We start from the raw sequence: 19246 nt of genomic DNA on the forward strand, positions 1-19246 counted from the left end.
GTTGGTTGCTAACCACGTCCTTAACAATTGATGAGTCATCAGCTGTCAGCGGTGTTAACTGGGGGTAAGGAGCTTTGGGGTGGGGGAGCTCGCTCATCCCCTCCCTTTCCTGACCTGCCGGGCTGCATGCTCGGATAAGGGTGTGATATGGATTTTGGGCGGGACCCCACGCCATATTTTAAAAAAATGTTGGCGTGGGGGTCCCCTCCTAATCCATACTAGACCAGAAGGGCCTAGTATTGACGTGGTGGGGGTTGGGACGCCATTTATTTACTGTTTTACATTCAGCAGTTAATGGGGAACCCCCGCTGACAGCTGATGACTCAATGGTTGTTAAGGACGTGGCTGCCAGCTTCCCGGCCCCTTCCTTAGCAACCAGCTATATACAATGTATTTAAAGTGGTTGTAAACCCTTACAAACCACTTTGACCTACAGGTAAGCCTAGATTAAGGTTTACCTGTAGGTCCAAGAAATATCAGTATTAGGAGATATTTTCCAAAAGACAGGCACCGCTGTCTATGGCGCATACACCTTAGACAGCGGCGCGCAGGCGCACTGAGCGCACCGCTGTCAACGCCGATATGCCACGAGTGGCGGCTCCCATGCGCATGCACGGGAGTGACATCATCGCGGCTTCGTTGAATGACAGCGGCGGAGCAGCAAGACCCACGGAGAAGATGGAGGCTCTGGACTACAGGGGACAGCGGTGACTTCGCTGTGATGCATAGTAGTCCATTATGCTTTACCTTTGCAGGGAATCAAAGAGGAAGTAAACTCATCAGGGTTTACTTCCTCTTTAATGAGGGGGAAAAAAGGATGAACCAGGGGAAAGCAAACTATAATGCCACGTACACACGATCGGAATTCCGGCCAGAAAAAGACACATGAGAGGTTTTCATCGGAAAATGTGACTGTGTGTATGCTCCATCGGAATTTAGCTGTCCGAATTTCCGCCAGCCAAAAATTGATAGCATATTCTCAATTTTCCAGACGGAAAAACTTTCTATCGGAAATTCCGATCGCGTGTATGCAATTCCGACACGCCAAAAATCACACATGCTCAGATTCAACTATGAGACAGAAGCTATTGGCTACTGGCTATTGAACTTCCTTTTTCTAGTCCCGTCGTACGTGATGTACGTCACCGCGTTATAAACGATCAGAATTTGATGTGACTGTGCGTAGGCAAGACAGCTTGAGCCGAATTCCGTCGGAATTCCGTCGGGATAACCATTAGAGCTTTTTCCAACGAGAATTCCGATCGTGTGTACGTGGCATTAGAAGATCAAACGTTAGCTCCGAATATACATAAGTACATATTGTGCTTTTCCAAATTTCATTAGGCATTAGCTTCCACACTATAGCTGCAGGATTAGTTCCACATCAACCCTCTAAATAGCTGAAAAAAATATCAGCCGATTCTGGATCAGATGTACAGGTATCACATTCCAAAAACACGTATCTCATGGTTCTGTTTACCTTGATTGCTTGGAGATTCCGATTTTCTTGTTTGCAATTCTGGAGTTCTTTCTGCAAAGGCATCAAAAATGGTGTAACTTATTAAACACTTCCATATTAGGAGGAATACTACTCGGTGCACGTTATAGCTGGACTGCATTTCACATGAATCTTGTTCGGTTCTTTCTTTTTGGTACTGTGTTTCTTTTTAGGAATGTGCATAGAACATAGATTTATTTATTTATTTATGTGTGTGCAGAAAGTTCAGATGTCAAGTATATTTCTGTATGTGGTCCTGAATTTAATATAATTATATATATATATATATATATATATATATATATATATATATATATATATATATATATATATATATATATATATATATATATATATATATATATATCGTATATATATTTTTTTTTTAATCAAGTAATTTTTTATTATTAGACCTTTAGTACAATAACACATAGATCATTGTAGGGACAACCCCAAAAGAGGTACCTTATAATATGCATTCACTTACATAAATTAAATCAAATTAAACTAAACAAAATCATTATCAATAAAAAAAAAAAAAAAAACAAACAAACAAACATAGCACCACTCAGACTCAAATACATAATCATATTTCTAAAAGGTCAACTACAGTAAAGCCCCATACAAACTATCAGATTTTTTGCAGATTTTTGTCTTCAGATTTACCAAAACCATGTAGTGTAAGGGCCTGCCTGATTGCATACAGATTGAAACTCCTAAGGTTTGACCTCATATTATATGGCTTTGGTAAATCTGAAGAAAAAAATCATCAGAAAATCTGATGGTGTGTATGGGGCTTAAGTCCCCTACTTACTAATAAATTCTGTTCTGGGAGCTCATTTGGAGGGGGGTTTAAATGAAAAAAACTGCGCAAACACATGTTCACATCTTTGAATGTTCGCAACTCGAAGGTTGGTATATAGGGGTATTCCTTTAGGCTGCTTTCACACTGGGGCAGGCATTGACAGTAAAATGCAGCAAGTTTTAGCGGCGCTTTACTGTCGTTTTAGCGGTGCTATTCTGTTGCTGGCGGGGCACTTTTAATCCCCACTAGCGGCCGAATAAAGGGTTAAATGCCCCAGTGTAGCACCACTGCCGAAACCCTTTGCAGGCAATTCGGTAGCGGTGCCAATTCATTTCAATGAGCAGGAGCGGTGCAGGAGTGTTGTATACACTACTCTTCCACCTCCCCAAAGATGCTGCTTGCAGAACTTTTTCTAACGTCCTGCCAGAGCAGTGCCTGAAAAACGCCTCCCCTGCAGTCCAGTGTGAAAGCCAGAGTGCTTTTACAATGGGACTGCAGGGGAGGCATTTTTCAGGCGCTATTCTTAGCCTAAAAGCGCCTGAAAAACACCTCAGTGTGTAAGGGGTCTTAAAGTGAATCTGTGTTTTGTCTATGTAGGCCAAAGCAACAGGTTTACTTTGAGGCTCCTTTCACACTTGTGCGGTTGGCCTGCGATTTTTACCAGGATTTTGCCACGACTTTGTCGCGATTGTGAAGTGGGCTTGAAGCAATGCCTGTGTAATCTTGAGGTCTATGAACCTCAACTCGCATCAAAGACGGACCAAAGTAGTGCAGGGACTACTTTAAAGGCACTGCGACTTGAAGACACACAGATATGCATGATACTCATTGGAAATCATGGGGTATGACTTGTCATGTGACTTTGCAGTCCCGAGTTGCAGGACAAGTCACACAAGTGTGAAAGGGGCCTAAAACTGAATTTCAGGAATTCAGACACTTTGTAAAACATGCAGGCGCACTATGGGGTTGATTTACTAAAACAAAGGAATGTGCAAAATCTGGTGCAGCTGTGCATGGTAGCCAATCAGCTTCTAACTTCAGCTTGTTCAATTAAGCTTTGGCAAAAAAAAACTGGAAGCAGATTGGTTTCTAGGCAGAGCTGCAAGTCCAAAGAGGTACATGACATCTCCTGAACTTATCCCTATTATTTATATCTGACAGGTTTATGGCTCTGTTGGAGCATACACTGACACTCAGGACTGTAAGAGAGGAAAAGGAGGCACACAGATCAGCTTTGCCCGACCATTCAGAGAAGCCTTTGTATTTTGTGAGTTCATATAATACAAAAGCTTCTGTGACTGGGCAGGAGGAGGGGAGGGGCAAGCATAGTAGCTGCACTGACTCTAATGTTGAAGATGATTACACCTGAAGCATCAGTGTTGGGCTCCTGGAAATACAGCGATGGCCATCTTCTGTGAGTGCAATAAAACAGCCAGCTGTAAATATTAGAGATAAGCCCGGGAGATGTCATGTAGATATAAGGGTTTTGATTAATTGTTTTTGTTTTTTACTGCAGGATGGATTAATATATGTATCTTGGTTTTTAGTGGGTATACCTTTGTTTTTAACTTGAGTCTGTGTGTCTTTATACTTTATATATAATAAAATGTATTTATTATACAGTTTGCTGCATAAGAGTCAGATATTTTTCTTTTTTATAAATATATCAGAATTTCCATGGAAGCCCTAAAAAAGTAGACATTTTTACAGAAGTTGTGTCTTAAAGCGGTTGTAAAGGCAGAAGGTTTTTTTCATCTTAATGAATTCTATGCATTATGATAAAAAAAAAAACCTTCTGTGTGCCGCAGCCCCAATACTTACCTGAGCCCATCTCTATCCAGTGATGTGCACGAGTGCCTCGGCCGCTCGGGACTCCCTTATGATTGGCTGAGACACAGCAGCAGCGCCATTGGCTCCCGTTGCTGTTAATGAAAGTAAGTTAGCCAATCAGGAGAGAGAGGGGGAGGGGCCCAATCAGTCTAAATGGAGCTGCTTGCTGTGGGGGCACTCGACAGAAGGGAGGGGCCAGGTGCACCAATCAGGGACCCGAGAAGGGGAGGATCCAGGCTGCTCTGTGCAAAACCATTTGTCAGAGCAAGTAAATATAACAGGTATAATGGTCAGCAATACCATATTATTATTTCTAAGACATAACTCGCAATAAGAAACTTTAGAAAAATAGTGGTGGCTAAGAGGCATAGTTTTAATCTTGCACTTATTAAACATGACCAAGTAGGTTGTTAAGGAGATCTGGTGTTTTCCTTTAGCTCATATCACATTATGAATGACTGGATGTCGGTAAATACTACTACACATTATCATATTGTGTTACTACAAAAAAACTCATCCTCTCTAACATGTAGGTGTTGCAGTAAGGACCTACCTTCAGACACTGGTTCTCACTCATACTCTGGTCAAGGCGACTTTTGATGATGACCTGAAAGGTGAAGACGTGAAGTTCAGCAATGATGGAAGATGCTGGAAGACTTTGCAGAATGGTAAAGGCAGGTACAGTATGAACTCACCAGTTGTTCTTCTGGGCACGCCCCGTCTTCACGCAAAGAGAATAAACTCTCTTGTTCGTCTTCGGGAAGCGATCCATTTAATAGCAATGCCTGAAAAGGAAACACAATCCTGTAACCACGGGAGATAGTAAAGCTGGGATATTGTTACAGGCTGCTATAAGAGTACAAATAAAGACTCCCTTATTAAGACTGAGCTACAAAGTGTAATAAACTTTTTTTTGTTGTTGTAGATAAACTTAAATAGGAAAGATTTAAATAGGTTATTTTTTCTGTCTGTGTCCTGCTGCGAGGATTTCTCTATACTTGCTGTTTTGGAGAAGCAACAAAAAAATCAGAAAAATATTTTAAAATCTGTATTTCCCCTCTTTTTGCTCACCAGGACTAAAATAAGGATACATTTCCCCAGCAAGGACACAAACAGCAATAAAAACTTGACAAAGGGTCTAACCCTTCTCTGCTCTGAACACACTAAATGTGAACTGAACTATACCCTGAATCAGGGGTCTCCAAACTCCCTAAACAAAGGGCCAGTTTACAGCATTTGAGACTTTAGGAGGCCGGACTGTGGCCAGTGAGCGTAAAAAATGCCCCAGCATCTATGGGAGTCCGCAATGTCTAAGCCCTTGTACACACGGTCGGAGAATCCGTCGGAATGTGTCCTATTGGACCGTGTCGTCGGATAATCCGACTGTGTGTGGTATGCATCGGACTGATTCCGTCCGAATATCCGTCGGACCCAATTTTCCAACATGTTGGAAATATTTCCCAACCAACTGGTTTGATCGGACATACTCCGATCATGTGTAGAGAATTTTGATCGGACCAAGTGCCACGCATGCTCAGATCAAATTCCTACATCAAAGCTATTGGCTACTAGCCTGAATGTAGTCCCATCGTAACGAAATTACGTCATCACGTTCTGAAAGATTGGATTTTTCGACAACTTAGTCTGACCGTGTGTATGCAACAGTTTAGGACACAATCCGTCGGACAAAATCCGACAGACAAAATCCGACGGATTTGGTTGGCAGAATCTCCGACCGTGTGTACAGGGGCTTAGGCTTGGTGGTCAGTGGGATTTAAAAAAATGTGGTCAGTAAGAGGAGAAATAGTGCCCCATCATTGGTATTAGTGGCAGAAACAGTGCACCATCATTGGTGTCAGTGGGAGGAATGATGCCCCAATGTTGGTATCAGTGGCAGGAATGATGCCCCATTGTTAGTTTTAGTGGGAAAAATTATGTCTCTTGTTGGTGTCAGTGGAAGGAATAGTGCTTCATCGTTGGTGTCAGTGGGGGGAGATGGTGCCCCACTGTTGGTGTCAGTAAAAGGAATGGTGCCACAGTTTGGAGACCCCTGGTCTAGATGTGAAGTTACCCGAAACATTTTGTTAGTTGAGTGCTAACACTTTGAAATCTGCAATAACAAATAGCAAAATCCACAGCTACATGCACAAACAATGGAAGAAATTGTCTTTCACTGAGTTACTGGCATTTGTCATAGGTTAGCAGCTACTGAAGACCACTTGAAAGAGCAAGGCCTTATTGACACTTGTGTTTGGGGGGTGGTCGGAACACATGTCTGAGACACATTTTTACCGTCTCCAACTACTCCCTCTTATGCTGCATAAGCAGCAGGAGGTAGAGCACATAATCTACGACCAAAATGCTTTGCATCGCAGTGCTGCAAAATAATTTCCCTTCCATACAGATTCAGCGGACATTACTCTTTGCTGAATGCGGCCCATTCAATTGAAAAGAGGCACCTCGCAACTGCCCCTAAACTGCATGCAATGCAATTGTTTATGGTGCACTAGTGCAGGTTTTGTGGGGTTATAACATGCGGTGATGAGGCAATACAACGTCACCTCACCATTTGTCAAATGCGTCCTGAGAACGATCCGAATACAGATCACTCTTCAGAGAGCAACACTAGTGTAAACTAGCCCTTGGTAAACCTAGAGGCCAGTCTTTTTTTTTTTTTTTGATTTTCTTGTTGCAAATAATATAGATTATAATAAATTACAATAAGTCAGTATTGTAAAAAACAAGTTTCACAAAAGTCAAAGAATACAATTAAATAAGAGCTAGTAAAATAACAATAAATTATATTATATAATGAGAGGTTATATAATAAATAATGTATTGTGTTGGAATATTCATATTAAAAAAAATAATAAAATAAAATATACAAAATAGAAATTTAATTACAATTATAATATCAATAGTGAGGTATAATTATGGACGCTAAATGCTAAAAGGGGGTAATGATTAAATAATAATATAAGGTATTATGAAACAATAATGGATTATAAACTACAATCAGGCCCAAGGTCCGTCTATATGGCTTGGTACCTAGAGGCCAGTCTTATCAAATCAGGTCACATATAGCCTCATATTACTCAGCTGGTTTACGCATTTACACTGAATATGACCCTAGCTATTCTCCAGTGAATACGGGGTACACTTACATCATTTTGTAGCCAAGTGTTTCATAAATTGTTTCATTAACACATTATCAAGGATTAAATATGCTAGGATACAGTTATTAGTATAACTTTAATTACTCATCATCCGTGTTTTTCGGAAATCACTTGAAGGTGGCCTTCAGCAGATATAATGCAGTTTCTCGCACAATTAATATACTCAGTTCGGCCCACTGTTTCCTCTCAGTTTGACATGTCTGCTAAAGACTGTTTTAAATATTTAAAAGACCTGCCTGAGAGCTTGTTGTAGCACAAGGTGTCTGCTATTATCTTTACTAACCATAAAACTCTCCTTTATGTGCATCTCAGTGAGAATAATTTTACCAGCGGACCCCTTGTGTGTCTCCTTTACGATCCAAGCGCATTTAGCCCCTGTACACGCGGTCGGAGATTTCCACAACCAAATCCGTCGGATTTTGCCCGTCAGGTTTTGTCCGCCGGATCTTGTCCGAAACTGTTGCATACACACGGTCGGACAAAGTTGGCGAAAAATCTGATCTTCCAGAACGTGATGATGGGACTACATTCAGGCTAGTAGCCAATAGCTTTGATGTAGGAATTTGATCTGAGCATGCGTGGCACTTGGTCCGATCAAAATTCTCTACACATGATCGGAGTATGTCCGATCGGCCCAGTTGGTCGGGAAATATTTCCAACATGTTGCAAAATTGGGTCCGACGGATATTCGGACGGAATCAGTCCGATGCATACCACACACAGTCGGATTATCCGACGACACGGTCTGGTAGGACACATTCCGACGGATTCTCTGAACATGTGTACAAGGGCTTAGAGATATGAACAATGGTCTTCCTGAGTTATGCTGACTGCACTGCTCATTTCCAATGTGAAATTGTTCTGTTATGGTTGCCCTATACTTTGATTCTATAGTTACTGTAACACTAGTTAGATGTTAGTGCTAAACAAGAAATACATACGGGTAAGATAAAGACACTTAACTTCAAGAGAGCAAATTTTCCAAGGATGAGGGCTGCTCTCCAGGACTTAGACTCAGAGAGAATATTCACTTCAATGGGCACAGAACAGAAATGGGAATTCTTCAAAAAGACTGTTTGGGACCTCACTGAAAAGTATATTCCCATGGGCAATAAGTTTAAAAGGCTAAAAACAAAACCTATGTGGCTCACGGCCAAAGTTAAAAAAGCTATAAACTATAAGAGCAGAGCTTTTAAAAAATATAAAAATGAAGGATCACTAGTGTCATTTAAATGTTACAAAGAATTTAACAGAATATGTAAAAGGGAAATCAAGGATGCAAAAATTCAAAACGAACGGCAGATTGCAAAAGATAGTAGGACAAACCCCCAAAAATTCTTCAAAAATATTAATAGTAAAAAGGTCAAGTCTGAGCATGTGGGCCCTTTACAAAATAATCTAGAGTGGGTGCCTGGGGACAAAGAGAAGGCTAATTTATTAAATACTTTCTTCAGCTCTGTGTACACAAAAGAGCATGGGGGAGCGCATGTCCATAATGGGGGTGATAGTGACACAGCCCCAAATGATCCACAATGGCTCAAAAGTGATATGGTCCAGAAATATTTAGACAGAATAAAGGTGGATAAAGCACCTGGACCTGATGGCATCCACCCACGGATTTCAGAGCCATTGTATCAAATTTTTAGGGACTCATTAACGACGGGAATAGTCCCACTGGATTGGCGCAGGGCGAACGTGGTGCCTATATTTAAAAAGGGATCAAAGTCATTACCAAGTAACTATAGACCTGTTAGCTTAACTTCTATAGCTGGGAAGATACTGGAGCGTTTAATAATTCATGAAAGACAGAAGTTGTCAGACAAATCTGATTTCTTTTTATGAGGAGGTAAGTAAAACCTTGGACAGAGGGGTGGCGGTGGACGTGGTATACTTGGATTTTGCAAAAGCGTTCGATACAGTTCCCAACACATGGCTTATATGTAAGGTAAAGTCTACAGGTTTGGAAATATCAGTTTGTAAATGGATAGAAAATTGGCTAAAAGACAGAGGTATAGACTCCAGAGAGAGAATTAAATTTGCCCCTGTTCAAATCCTTAGTAAGACCTCACCTGGAATATGCAGTTCAGTTTTGGGCACCAGTTCTCAAAAAGGATATTGGGGAACTGGAGAAAGTGCAGAGAAGGGCAACCAAACTGATAAGAGGCATGGAGGAGCTCAGCTATGAGGAGAGATTAGAGGAACTCAATTTATTCTCTCTTGAGAAGAGGAGAATAAGGGGGGATATGATCAACATGTTCAAATATATTAGGGGTCCATATAGTGAACTTGGTGTTGAGTTATTCTCTGTACGGTCAACCCAGAGGACACGGGGGCACTCTTTACGTCTAGAGGAAAAGAGATTTAATCTTCAAGTACAGAAAGGTTTCTTCACAGTTAGAGCTGTGAAAATGTGGAATAGACTCCTGCCAGAGGTGGTTCTGGCCAGCTCAGTAGATTGCTTTAAGAAAGGCCTGGATACTTTCCTGAATGTACATAATATAACTGGGTACTAACATAGGTAAAGTTGATCCATTGCCTCTTGGGGGATCAGGAAGTATTTTTTTTCCCCTGCTGTAGCAAATTGGAGTATGCTCTGCTGGGGTTTTTTTTCGCCTTCCTCTGGATCAATTGTGGGCATAAAATTGGGTATTTGGATTGTACGATTATTTTTTATTTTATTTATTTGTTTTTAAGGTTGAACTGGATGGACTTGTGTCTTTTTTCAACCTGACTAACTATGTAACTAGTTTACTAAGGCCCCTTTCACACTGGGGCGGTGCGGCCATAGGCGGTAAATCGCTGCTATTTTTAGCGGCGCTTTACCGTCATTTTAGCGGCAGTCTGCGGGCGCTAGTGGGGTGGTTTTAACCCCCGCTAGTGGCCGGAAAAGGGTTAAGAACGCCCGCAAAGCGGCGCTGGAGCGCCGTTTTGCCGGCGGTATAGCCGCGCTGTCCCATTGATTTCAATGGGTAGGAGCGGTTTAGAAGTGGTGAATACACCGCTCCAAAGATGCAGCTAACAGAACTTTTTTACCGTCCTGCTAGCGCACCGCTCCAGCCCTCCGGCTTTCACACTGGCGTAAAAGGGGCCGCTTTTTTTTCAGGCGGTACACAGGCGCTATTTTTAGCGCTGTAGCGCCTGAAAACCGCCCATGTGTGAAAGGGGCCTTACAGATATGTTCAATATATAGATGTAGAGACAAGTCGACAAGCTGTTACGAGCTATGAAGATAACTGATGCATACCTGCAGGCCAGATATCATTTTCTTGGCTTCCTCCATTTCCCTCTCTAGGTGATCCTGTTGCTCTAGGAGATGGTCCTCCCATGAAGTGTCTGGATACATGGCTGGGTTAATAGGCTGGGATTCTGGTGGAGGTATAAATGATTCATCTGCAACCAAAGCAAAAACAGAACATACAATACATAGAATTAATTAAAATTTAAAGCATAACTATGTGGAACACACCAAGTACAAGTAAAAAGTACATACCCTTGTTTTCCATTTCACACCTTCAGTATGCTTGGGCAACCCAACTGTAAAGCCCCATACACACTATCAGTTTTTCTGCTGAGTTTTTCCTTCAGGTTTACCAAAACCATGTAGTGCAAGGGCCTGCCTGATTGCATACAAATTGAAACTCCTAAGGTTTGATCACATATTATATGGTTTTGGTAAATCTGAAGGAAAAACTCAGCAGAAAAACTGATAGTGTGTATGGGGCTTTAGTATGGAAGGGAAGGGTAAGTGCTGGGGGCAATGGTTAAACAACAAGAACTTTAGGAGTTAGGTTAAAGTGTATGTTACGTCAACATTTTAGATTCCTGATATGTGTATATTGTACAATTTACTTGTTTTAAAATGTATCCTGTTCTCTTTGTATTGCTTCATTTGTGTGAAAAACCTGCTGTTCCCCTGCTTTCCTATTTCAAACTGACCACACTAGGCATAGAAGCACATCCTTCCCCAGTGTGGTCAGTTTTTTGGGCTGTGTTGGGAGCACAGCCCGTCTGTCTCCCAGTGACCAAGACTTGTGCTGACAGGCCTACCTACACAGCTCTTCACTGGGAAGATCAGTGTATTGCTCTTTCTCTGCCTTCTTCTCCTAAATTGTATTTATTATGCTTTTTATGCCTATACACAGATGTTTTGCTTTCCATTTCTATTTTAAACCAAATGGATTGTTTTAAAGGTGAGGGATGACATATACTTTAAGGGTTAGGGTGAGTGGAGCGGAGCCAGCGCCACAGCATGTGAGGACTGCAGGAACAGAGCTCTCTCTGCAGGTTGTTGATTGTGCCGTGATCCTGTGAGCAAAACGCTTGAATTTTGACCTGGACTGCTGGGGTATGTGTGCAGGATCCTCACAGGCACCTCCAGGGATGGTGAAAGATGGGCCACCCTGGCTCAAAACGCCGGCAGAACAGCTGGCCCACTTTGCTTGGGGCTCCCAAGATGGTGCCGGTGCACGGGAGGAGGAGGAGGAATGACCACCGCTGCAGAGTTATGTGGAGGCTGCTCAGCCTGCGTCTCCCCCACTGGATCAGGCAAGTCATTGACCACAGAGGGATTACCTCAAACACAAGAGATGTTTAGAATGCACAGAGCTGGCAGGGAGGTGGAGGAGGAAGAGGAACCATCCCTTACACAGATTATGGCAGCCATACAGGAAAAGCCGGAACAAGTAAATTGATCACATTGGGGAACTTAAATTGGAATTCTCATTCATGAAAAATTATATGCAGAAGCTCAGAGAAAAGGCACAGGCTGCAGACCACGTATTGCCTATCTGGAGGACACTGTCAGACCTATGGACACTGCTGTTCAGGTGGCAAAGAAACCCCTCTCTGAGCATACTTTAAATATGGACAATATGGAGGATCATATAAGAAGGAATAACATAAGGTTTGTGGGGTTCCCTGAGGGAGCAGAGGGGAAACACCCCGAGGAGCTCTTAGCCCTTGTACACACGGTCAGAGATTCCGACGGAATGTGTCCTATCGGACCTTTTTGTCGGATATTCCGACTGTGTGTTGTCTCCATCGGACTGTTTCCGTCGAAATATCCGACGGACCAACTTTTCCAACTTGCCGGTAAAATTTTCCAACAAATTGCTCCGATCGGACATGCTCTGATCGGACATACTCCGATCATGTGTAGCCTACTCCGACGGACAAAGTGCCACGCATGCTCAGATCAAATTCCTAGACCAAAGCTATTGGCTACTAGCCTGAACGTAGTCCCGTCGTAACGAAATAACTTCATCACGTTATGTACAATCGGATTTTCCAACAACTTTGTCCGACCGTGTGTATGCAACATCACTTCCGGACCTCTTCTGGGATTAGAGGGGTGGCTTAAAGAGCACATGGCTCCTGGTACTTTCACTAACATACTTGCCATTGAACGGGCGCATCGAGTCCCGGGTTGAGCACCACCAAAGGGAGCAATTCCCAAGATCCTGCATTTCCGCGATCGGGAGAATATTCTGAAAGGGGCCTAGGACGGGGCCTGAATTGGGGTTCAATGGATTTCTATATATCCTGATTTCTCTGCTGCCACCCAGAAACAAAGGGCCTCATTTCAGCAGGTGAAGAAGCGACTTAGAGATCTGAATTTGATCTATAGTATGCTGTACCCAGCTAAATTGCGCATTGTGGATAATGGAAAGGTATATTTCTTCACATCTCCTACAGAGAACTCAGGATGGTTGGATTCCTGGGGTCGCCCGGGGGGTGGGAATTCTCCACGTCCCCCCTAGCAACCTTTGAAATTATAGCTGGGATCCTAGAAGAACACTGCGGGAGCAGGGGGGGGTATGAGTGACTGGTCTGTTTTTTTTTACCCCCCCCTTCTTTTTTTTTTCTCCCTTTATTATTATTTTTTCTGGGATGATGCCCTGCCTGGAACTCTGCTTTATTGCCTTACATCCCTGGCAGTCCAGGGGATTGACTACGTTATTATGATGTTGTATCCATGTGTTTTCTTGCTGCTCAAGATATCCTACTGCATAGTGGGAGCCTGCGGACTGTTCTGTCTACTGCAAAGGTTATCTTTTGTTTTTTTCTCATCAGTTTTCTTGGGACTTGTTCCCCAAGGTGCTGGAGCCTGTCAGACTAATCTATGTCTTGCATCCATTTACCCTTTCTCTTGGTTAAAGGTTATGGGATCAAAGTGCCTTGCAAGTTGGGGCTGGGTGTGGGGAGGGGGGTGGGGGGCCTATGGGCGTTTGTTCTGTTGGGACAATTTTCTTTCTATCTGGACTCTTTATACTCAGTGTGTGTGCAATACATTTTCTCCTGCTAAGCAGCTGCTGCTCTATAGGGGCGGAGGGAGCTCTGGAGCCCTGAGCCTTTGGTTCCCCTCTTCTCAGGGGGAGCATTTCTGCTTTCTGTTTATTTGCAATGGAGGTGAACCTTAGAGTTGTGTCCTGGAATGTCCGAGGACTTAATTTCAAATTGGTATTTGATTACATTAAAAAGTATAAACCACACTTGATCCTATTGAAAGAGACTCATTTGCAGGGCTCCAGGGTTCTTTCTCTAAAAAGGGCACATGTCACTGGGGCGTACCATGCCAGCTTTTCTTCCTATGCTAGGTGAGTTTCTACCCTGGTCACAAAATCTATGCCCATCTTCATTCATGCAGTTAAAACTGATATTAAGAGTAGATATGTTATTCTTGTGGTGAAAGTGCTCAATAAGTTCCTGACATTTGTTAATCTATATGTACCTACTCGCTTCTCAATGTCTCATTTAGATGACATGCTGCAGGCTACTTATGAGATAGCAGAAAAGAGGATTTTCAATCTGCGGGATTTGAATGCAGTGGCGGACTCAACCATGGATAGGTTGGTTGCGCCATTTGGAGTTCCGGCCCCCCTGGTGGGTTAGCTGTCTACATATGAATCCCATGATGTTTGGCGTTTTAAATATTCAGTTGCTAAGTAATATTCCTGCTACTCTGAATTGCACAGAACGCTATCCAGAATAGACGCCATCCTTGCGGATGATGAGGGCCTGGAAATGGTCAGAGAGGTGACATATCTCTATAGAGCCCATTCTGACCATTCTCCCATGCTGCTGGATCTTAGCCTGGGCCAAAACCAGGGATCTGTCATTGGTGGATGGAAGCTAGTTGGTTGCAGGAGGAATATGTAAAGATTAAATGTAATGAAGCTATTAAGCTTTTCTGGAATGAAAATAGGAACGCTGGGTCAGATCTCCTTCAGTGGGAGGCATTTAAAGCCACTCTAAGAGGGGTGTTTATAGCAGAGGTGAGCGGGTTTAAAAAAACAGTTGACCTCTACGATACAGGACAGGGAAAAGCAAGTATCCCTAGCGGAAGCAGAATACCTTAGGGGGCCGACACGGGAGGGCTTTACAGGACAAAACTAGGGCGTACCGTGCTGCACTGATGGACCAGACCACTAAGCTCTTCCGACTTGCGCAGCGGAGGCGCATCTTTGAGTTTGGTGACAAAAAGAGCAGACTTCTGGCGTACTTAGCAAAACCGGAATATTTATCTGTATACATAATGAGTGTGTATGATAGACACAGAGCTGAGGTGTGTGACTCGGCTGACATCCTGCAAATCTACTCACTTTTACAGGGAGCTTTATCTGTCATGCGCCCCTGCTGGGGGGGGATGCACTGGTTAGCTCTCTAGACAATATTGATTTACCTGTGCTAACAAATGAAGACGAGAAGCCTTGGTGGTTTTGATTCATAAAGGAGGAAAGGTTTCTCGGGAGTGTGACTCCTACCATCCGATCTTGTTAATGATCGTAGACACAAAAATTCTAGCTAAAATTATTGTTGGGAGACTGCAAACAGTTAGTCAATTAGTTAATGCGGATCAGATGGGATTTATCCAGGGTGTGTTGTGCTCATATGAATGTCAGAACACTTTTCGTGAACCTACAAACTGATCATGACAACTCCGGGACAAGAGTGGTGGCCTCTTTAGATACCAAGAAGGCTTTCAATTTTGTCGAGTGGAATTACTTGTTCCGTCTTCTGGAAACGTTTAGTTTTGAGCCTGTATTTACCGTATTTACACGCGCCGACGTATAACACACACCCCAACTTAAGGGGGGGAATTTAAAAGAAAAAAACTTTTAGGAGGGAAGTTTAAGGAAAAAAACTTACATTTAAATGCCCATCAATGCAGCCTTGTCAGTGTCATTTGCAGCCTTGCATTGCAGCCTTGTCAGTCATTTACAGCCTTTCATTGCAGCCTTGTCAGTCACTTGCAGCCTTGCATTTAGCCTTGTCAGTCATTTGCAGCCTTGCATTTAGTCTCGTCAGTCATTTGCAGTCTTTTCTGTGGCTTTGTCATTTAAAAATGGCGCCGCCAAGATACAGAGCAGATGTCCTGTGTATCTCAGCGGCGCTCAGTAGTTCTCGGCCGTTCTCGACGGCTTTCGGTTATTTTCGTCCGCACTCGGCTTTTTTCGGCCGTTCTCGGCTATTTTTGGCCACAGCCACCCGTTCTCGGCGGCTTTCAGCTTTCCGAAAGCCGTCGAGAACGGCCGAGTGCGGACGAAAATAGCCGAGAACGGCCGAAGATAGCAGGGAACGGCCGAAGATAACCGGCAATGGCCGAGTGCGCCGAAAATATCCCCGAAGCCGCAGAGAGCAGCAGAAAGGGTTAAAAATTGTGGGGGATCGGCGTATAACACGCACCCCCACTTTCCCCCTGATTTTAGGGGGAAAAAAGTGTGTGTTATACGCCGATAAATACGGTATTCTATTGGTGAGATTACTGTATACAGAGCCGCTAGCTAGATTGCAGGTTAATGGAATTATTTCAGAGCCCTTTCCTAGTTTCCGTGGGACTAGACAGGGATGCCAACTGTCTCCCCTCCTGTTCACCCTGGCCATAGAACCCTTGGCGGCTAAACTGAGAATTAGTGCTAAAATGTCTGGACTTCAGGTGGGGCGGCTGAAGGAGCATATCTCTCTCTATGCCAATGACATGCCCCTGTATCTGCAGGATCCGGGTCCCTCGCTCTCTATGGCTTTTGGTCTGATCCAGGAGTTTGGAAATTATTCTGGTTTCCGAATTAATGGGTCCAAATCATTCCTATTTACCACTGATGATTCAGTGGCGGTCCCTTCATCCCTCCATCCAAATCATTCAAATACTTGGGGGTGGTGGTTCAGCTCCCTATCTCTAGGTTCCTGGACCTTAATTTGATTATAAGGAATTTTCTCGAGAGAGAGAGTACATAAACGTCAGAATCTACCTCTTACGGTGATGGCTCGAATAAACCCGTTTAAAATGACCTTTCTTCCTAAATTTCTGTTCTCTCAAATTCTCCTGTTTATGTTTCGATTTAAATGTTTAAGAGCATAGACTCCATTGTAGTGGGATTTTTGTGGGGGTCCCATGCCCCCAGAGTTTCTTTGCTGTTCTTAAGCTACCCGTTGCAATGGGGGGACTGGCTGCGCTCCTATTTTTCTCAACTGACCTTTCTACACTGGTGATATCTGCCCCAGATTCCTAATGCCACTACTTTACTGGAAGCGGCGGTCGCTACTTCTCAGGAAACTCTATTGAATATGGTGTACAGGAGGGGGGTCCCAGGTAGGAAGATGGGTTCTGTTATGGCACTCCCTGGTAGGATATTTCACCAATGTGCTTAGAGGATGGGTGATGAGCCCCTATGGCTGTCCCAAAATAGTCCTCTGTGGTGCAACAAATCAATGAGAGAGTCCTTTAACTTGGAGGATGGATATATATGGGCTAGATACGGTGTTAAGTATTTGCATCACATATACCAGGACGTTAGGTTGTCCTCCTTTGCGCAACTAAGGTAGCAGTTTGGCATACCCAGGACTTGGCATTTCAGATATGCTCAGCTGCATCATGCAGCTGTGACACAATTTGGGGGGGGGGGGGGCGTTAGGGTACAAAATATGGCTCTGGAAAAGGTCCTGATTGACCCTGATACAACCAAGCGCATTTCCAGATACTATAGGGGAGTGGGCCCTGGGAACCCTAAATTGTTTGTCAGGACTAAGTCTCGCTGGGTGGCCGTTGTACCGGAGTTGTCTGAGGAGCTGTGGCAGGAGGTTCTGGATACATATCTTGTCTGTGTTATATCCTCCATGGATAGAATGATCCAGCTTAGATACCTCCACTAGATGTACTACACACCAGCCAGACTGTTTCAAATGTACAAAAGAGACTCTGCAGAGTGCCACAAATGTAAGGGGGCAGAGGGAACTTTTATTCACATGGTATGGGAATGCCCTAGGATAGGTCCCCTGTGGTCCAGGGTGACTGAATTAATCTCTGATAACTTTGCCCTACCTAACATATGTTCTCCCTTATGTTGCCTCCTGGGTGTCTTTGACCAAGAGGAGGTAAATGTACATACTAAGTTGTACCTCAAGCTTCTATACATTGGAGTGCGAAAACGTATCGCCTGGAGATGGATTTATGACGAACAATTGACATTAGGGATGTGGGTAAAGATAGTTAATGCTGATGTGGTTTTATATCGGATGATGTATAAGGCCAAGGGGGCTTCCAAAAAGTTCAGGAAGGTATGGTTTAGGTGGGTTGACTCAAAGAATACATTGGAGGAGGATGGGGCTCAGAGCGGCGAACAAAGTTAGGAGCGAGAGTCATCTGGAGAGGTTACACTGGAGGGGTAGAGTATGAGTGCACTACACTGAAAATATGGAGATTGAGGGGGATTAGGGTACTCGCACTCTATCCCACTATCTATGGTCTGAGTTTCAATGGTGGGATGCCTGAGGTGGGAAGAAAGGGAGGAGTTGACCCTTATGGAAGGGGGAGGGGACGTGCCACCTCTTCTTCTTAAAGGCATTGTTGGGGCTTGAATTGTTCATTGTTCGTTGTTTGGGGTGTTTTTGTTTTTTTGTTTGCTGTTTTGGTGTCATTAATAAAAAATAAAAAAGAGCATAAATAGTATACGGGGGTGTGGTTGCAATTCAGGAATATATGCTAACAAAATGATGGCACTGATATCCTTGACTGAATCGCTGTGAATTTATTGCTACCGGTATGTATTACCCGCCCGGTGTTTTGTATGTAACATTTTTTTTTATGCTGAATAAAACACTTTTTTGAAGAAAAAAAAAAAGGGTTTAGGGTATTGTGCAAGGTAAAGCCGCGTACACACGGGCGGATTGTATGGCCTACTTAGTCCGTCATACAATCCGACGGACAGTCCGTCATACTTTCGAATGAACGGACTTGACCACACACGGATGCACAAACAGTCCGTCGAAAGCTTGCGCGATGACGTGTACAGCACGTACGATGGGACTAGAAATAGGAAGTCCAATACACAGCAATGCAACCTTCCGCCGTGTAAATCCTTTCTGAGCATGCGCCATTCTTAGTCCGTCGAACTAGCCTACTCACGAGCGGATTGTCCGCTGAAACCAAAGTATGACGGACAGTATTACGGAAATTCCGAAATACTTAGTACGCCAGACTGCACGCTGAAAAAGTCCGCTGAAGCCCACACACGAGCGGACTGTCCGCTGAAATGTGTTTCGGCGGACTAAGTAGGCCATACAATCCGCTCGTGTGTACGCGGCCTAAGTGTTTTCCGATATAAGTGTTACTTGCAGGGAAGCTAGGGTTGTTGGTTCAAGTAAAGGGAGGGTTAAGTATTAGAAAGTTAGGGGCACTTAGATGAGCTGCAGGACTTACAGACAGGTCTGCACCCAAAACCAAATGTACCAAGCTGTCAGCTCCATGTACTAATGTACTGTTCTCTGCAGGTACCTAAGTATTAGCTGTGCGTGTTTGTGTCACAAAATTGTATTCTTACCTTTCTTACAAAGATTCTCCTCACACTGGATAATTGTGATTTCAGCCTTATCTTCACAATGAGCTCCACTGATTTCTGATTTTGAACTGTGCACAGGGCTTGGCGATGTCAGACTGTAAGA

The 19246-nt window shown here is 43.5% G+C and overlaps 1 protein-coding gene across 3 annotated transcripts in view; it reads right to left on the reverse strand.

The window, feature by feature from the left end:
• Nucleotides 1–19246, reverse strand: part of DIXDC1 (DIX domain containing 1) — a 274022-nt gene that overhangs the window by 50360 nt on the left and 204416 nt on the right. For all 3 annotated transcript variants that reach the window (XM_077456913.1, XM_077456912.1, XM_077456914.1), the window contains 5 exons: nucleotides 19126–19238; nucleotides 10554–10699; nucleotides 4829–4918; nucleotides 4687–4740; nucleotides 1481–1531 (listed from right to left, as the gene is read on the reverse strand). In XM_077456913.1, the coding sequence (XP_077313039.1) occupies nucleotides 1481–1531; nucleotides 4687–4740; nucleotides 4829–4918; nucleotides 10554–10699; nucleotides 19126–19238 (454 nt within the window). The remainder of the gene's footprint in view (nucleotides 1–1480; nucleotides 1532–4686; nucleotides 4741–4828; nucleotides 4919–10553; nucleotides 10700–19125; nucleotides 19239–19246) is intronic.

This window comes from Lithobates pipiens, unplaced genomic scaffold (genome assembly GCF_037356315.1).
Source record: "Lithobates pipiens isolate NorthernLeopardFrog02 unplaced genomic scaffold, aLitPip1_a1.2 Scaffold_27, whole genome shotgun sequence".
Lineage (NCBI taxonomy): Eukaryota > Metazoa > Chordata > Amphibia > Anura > Ranidae > Lithobates > Lithobates pipiens.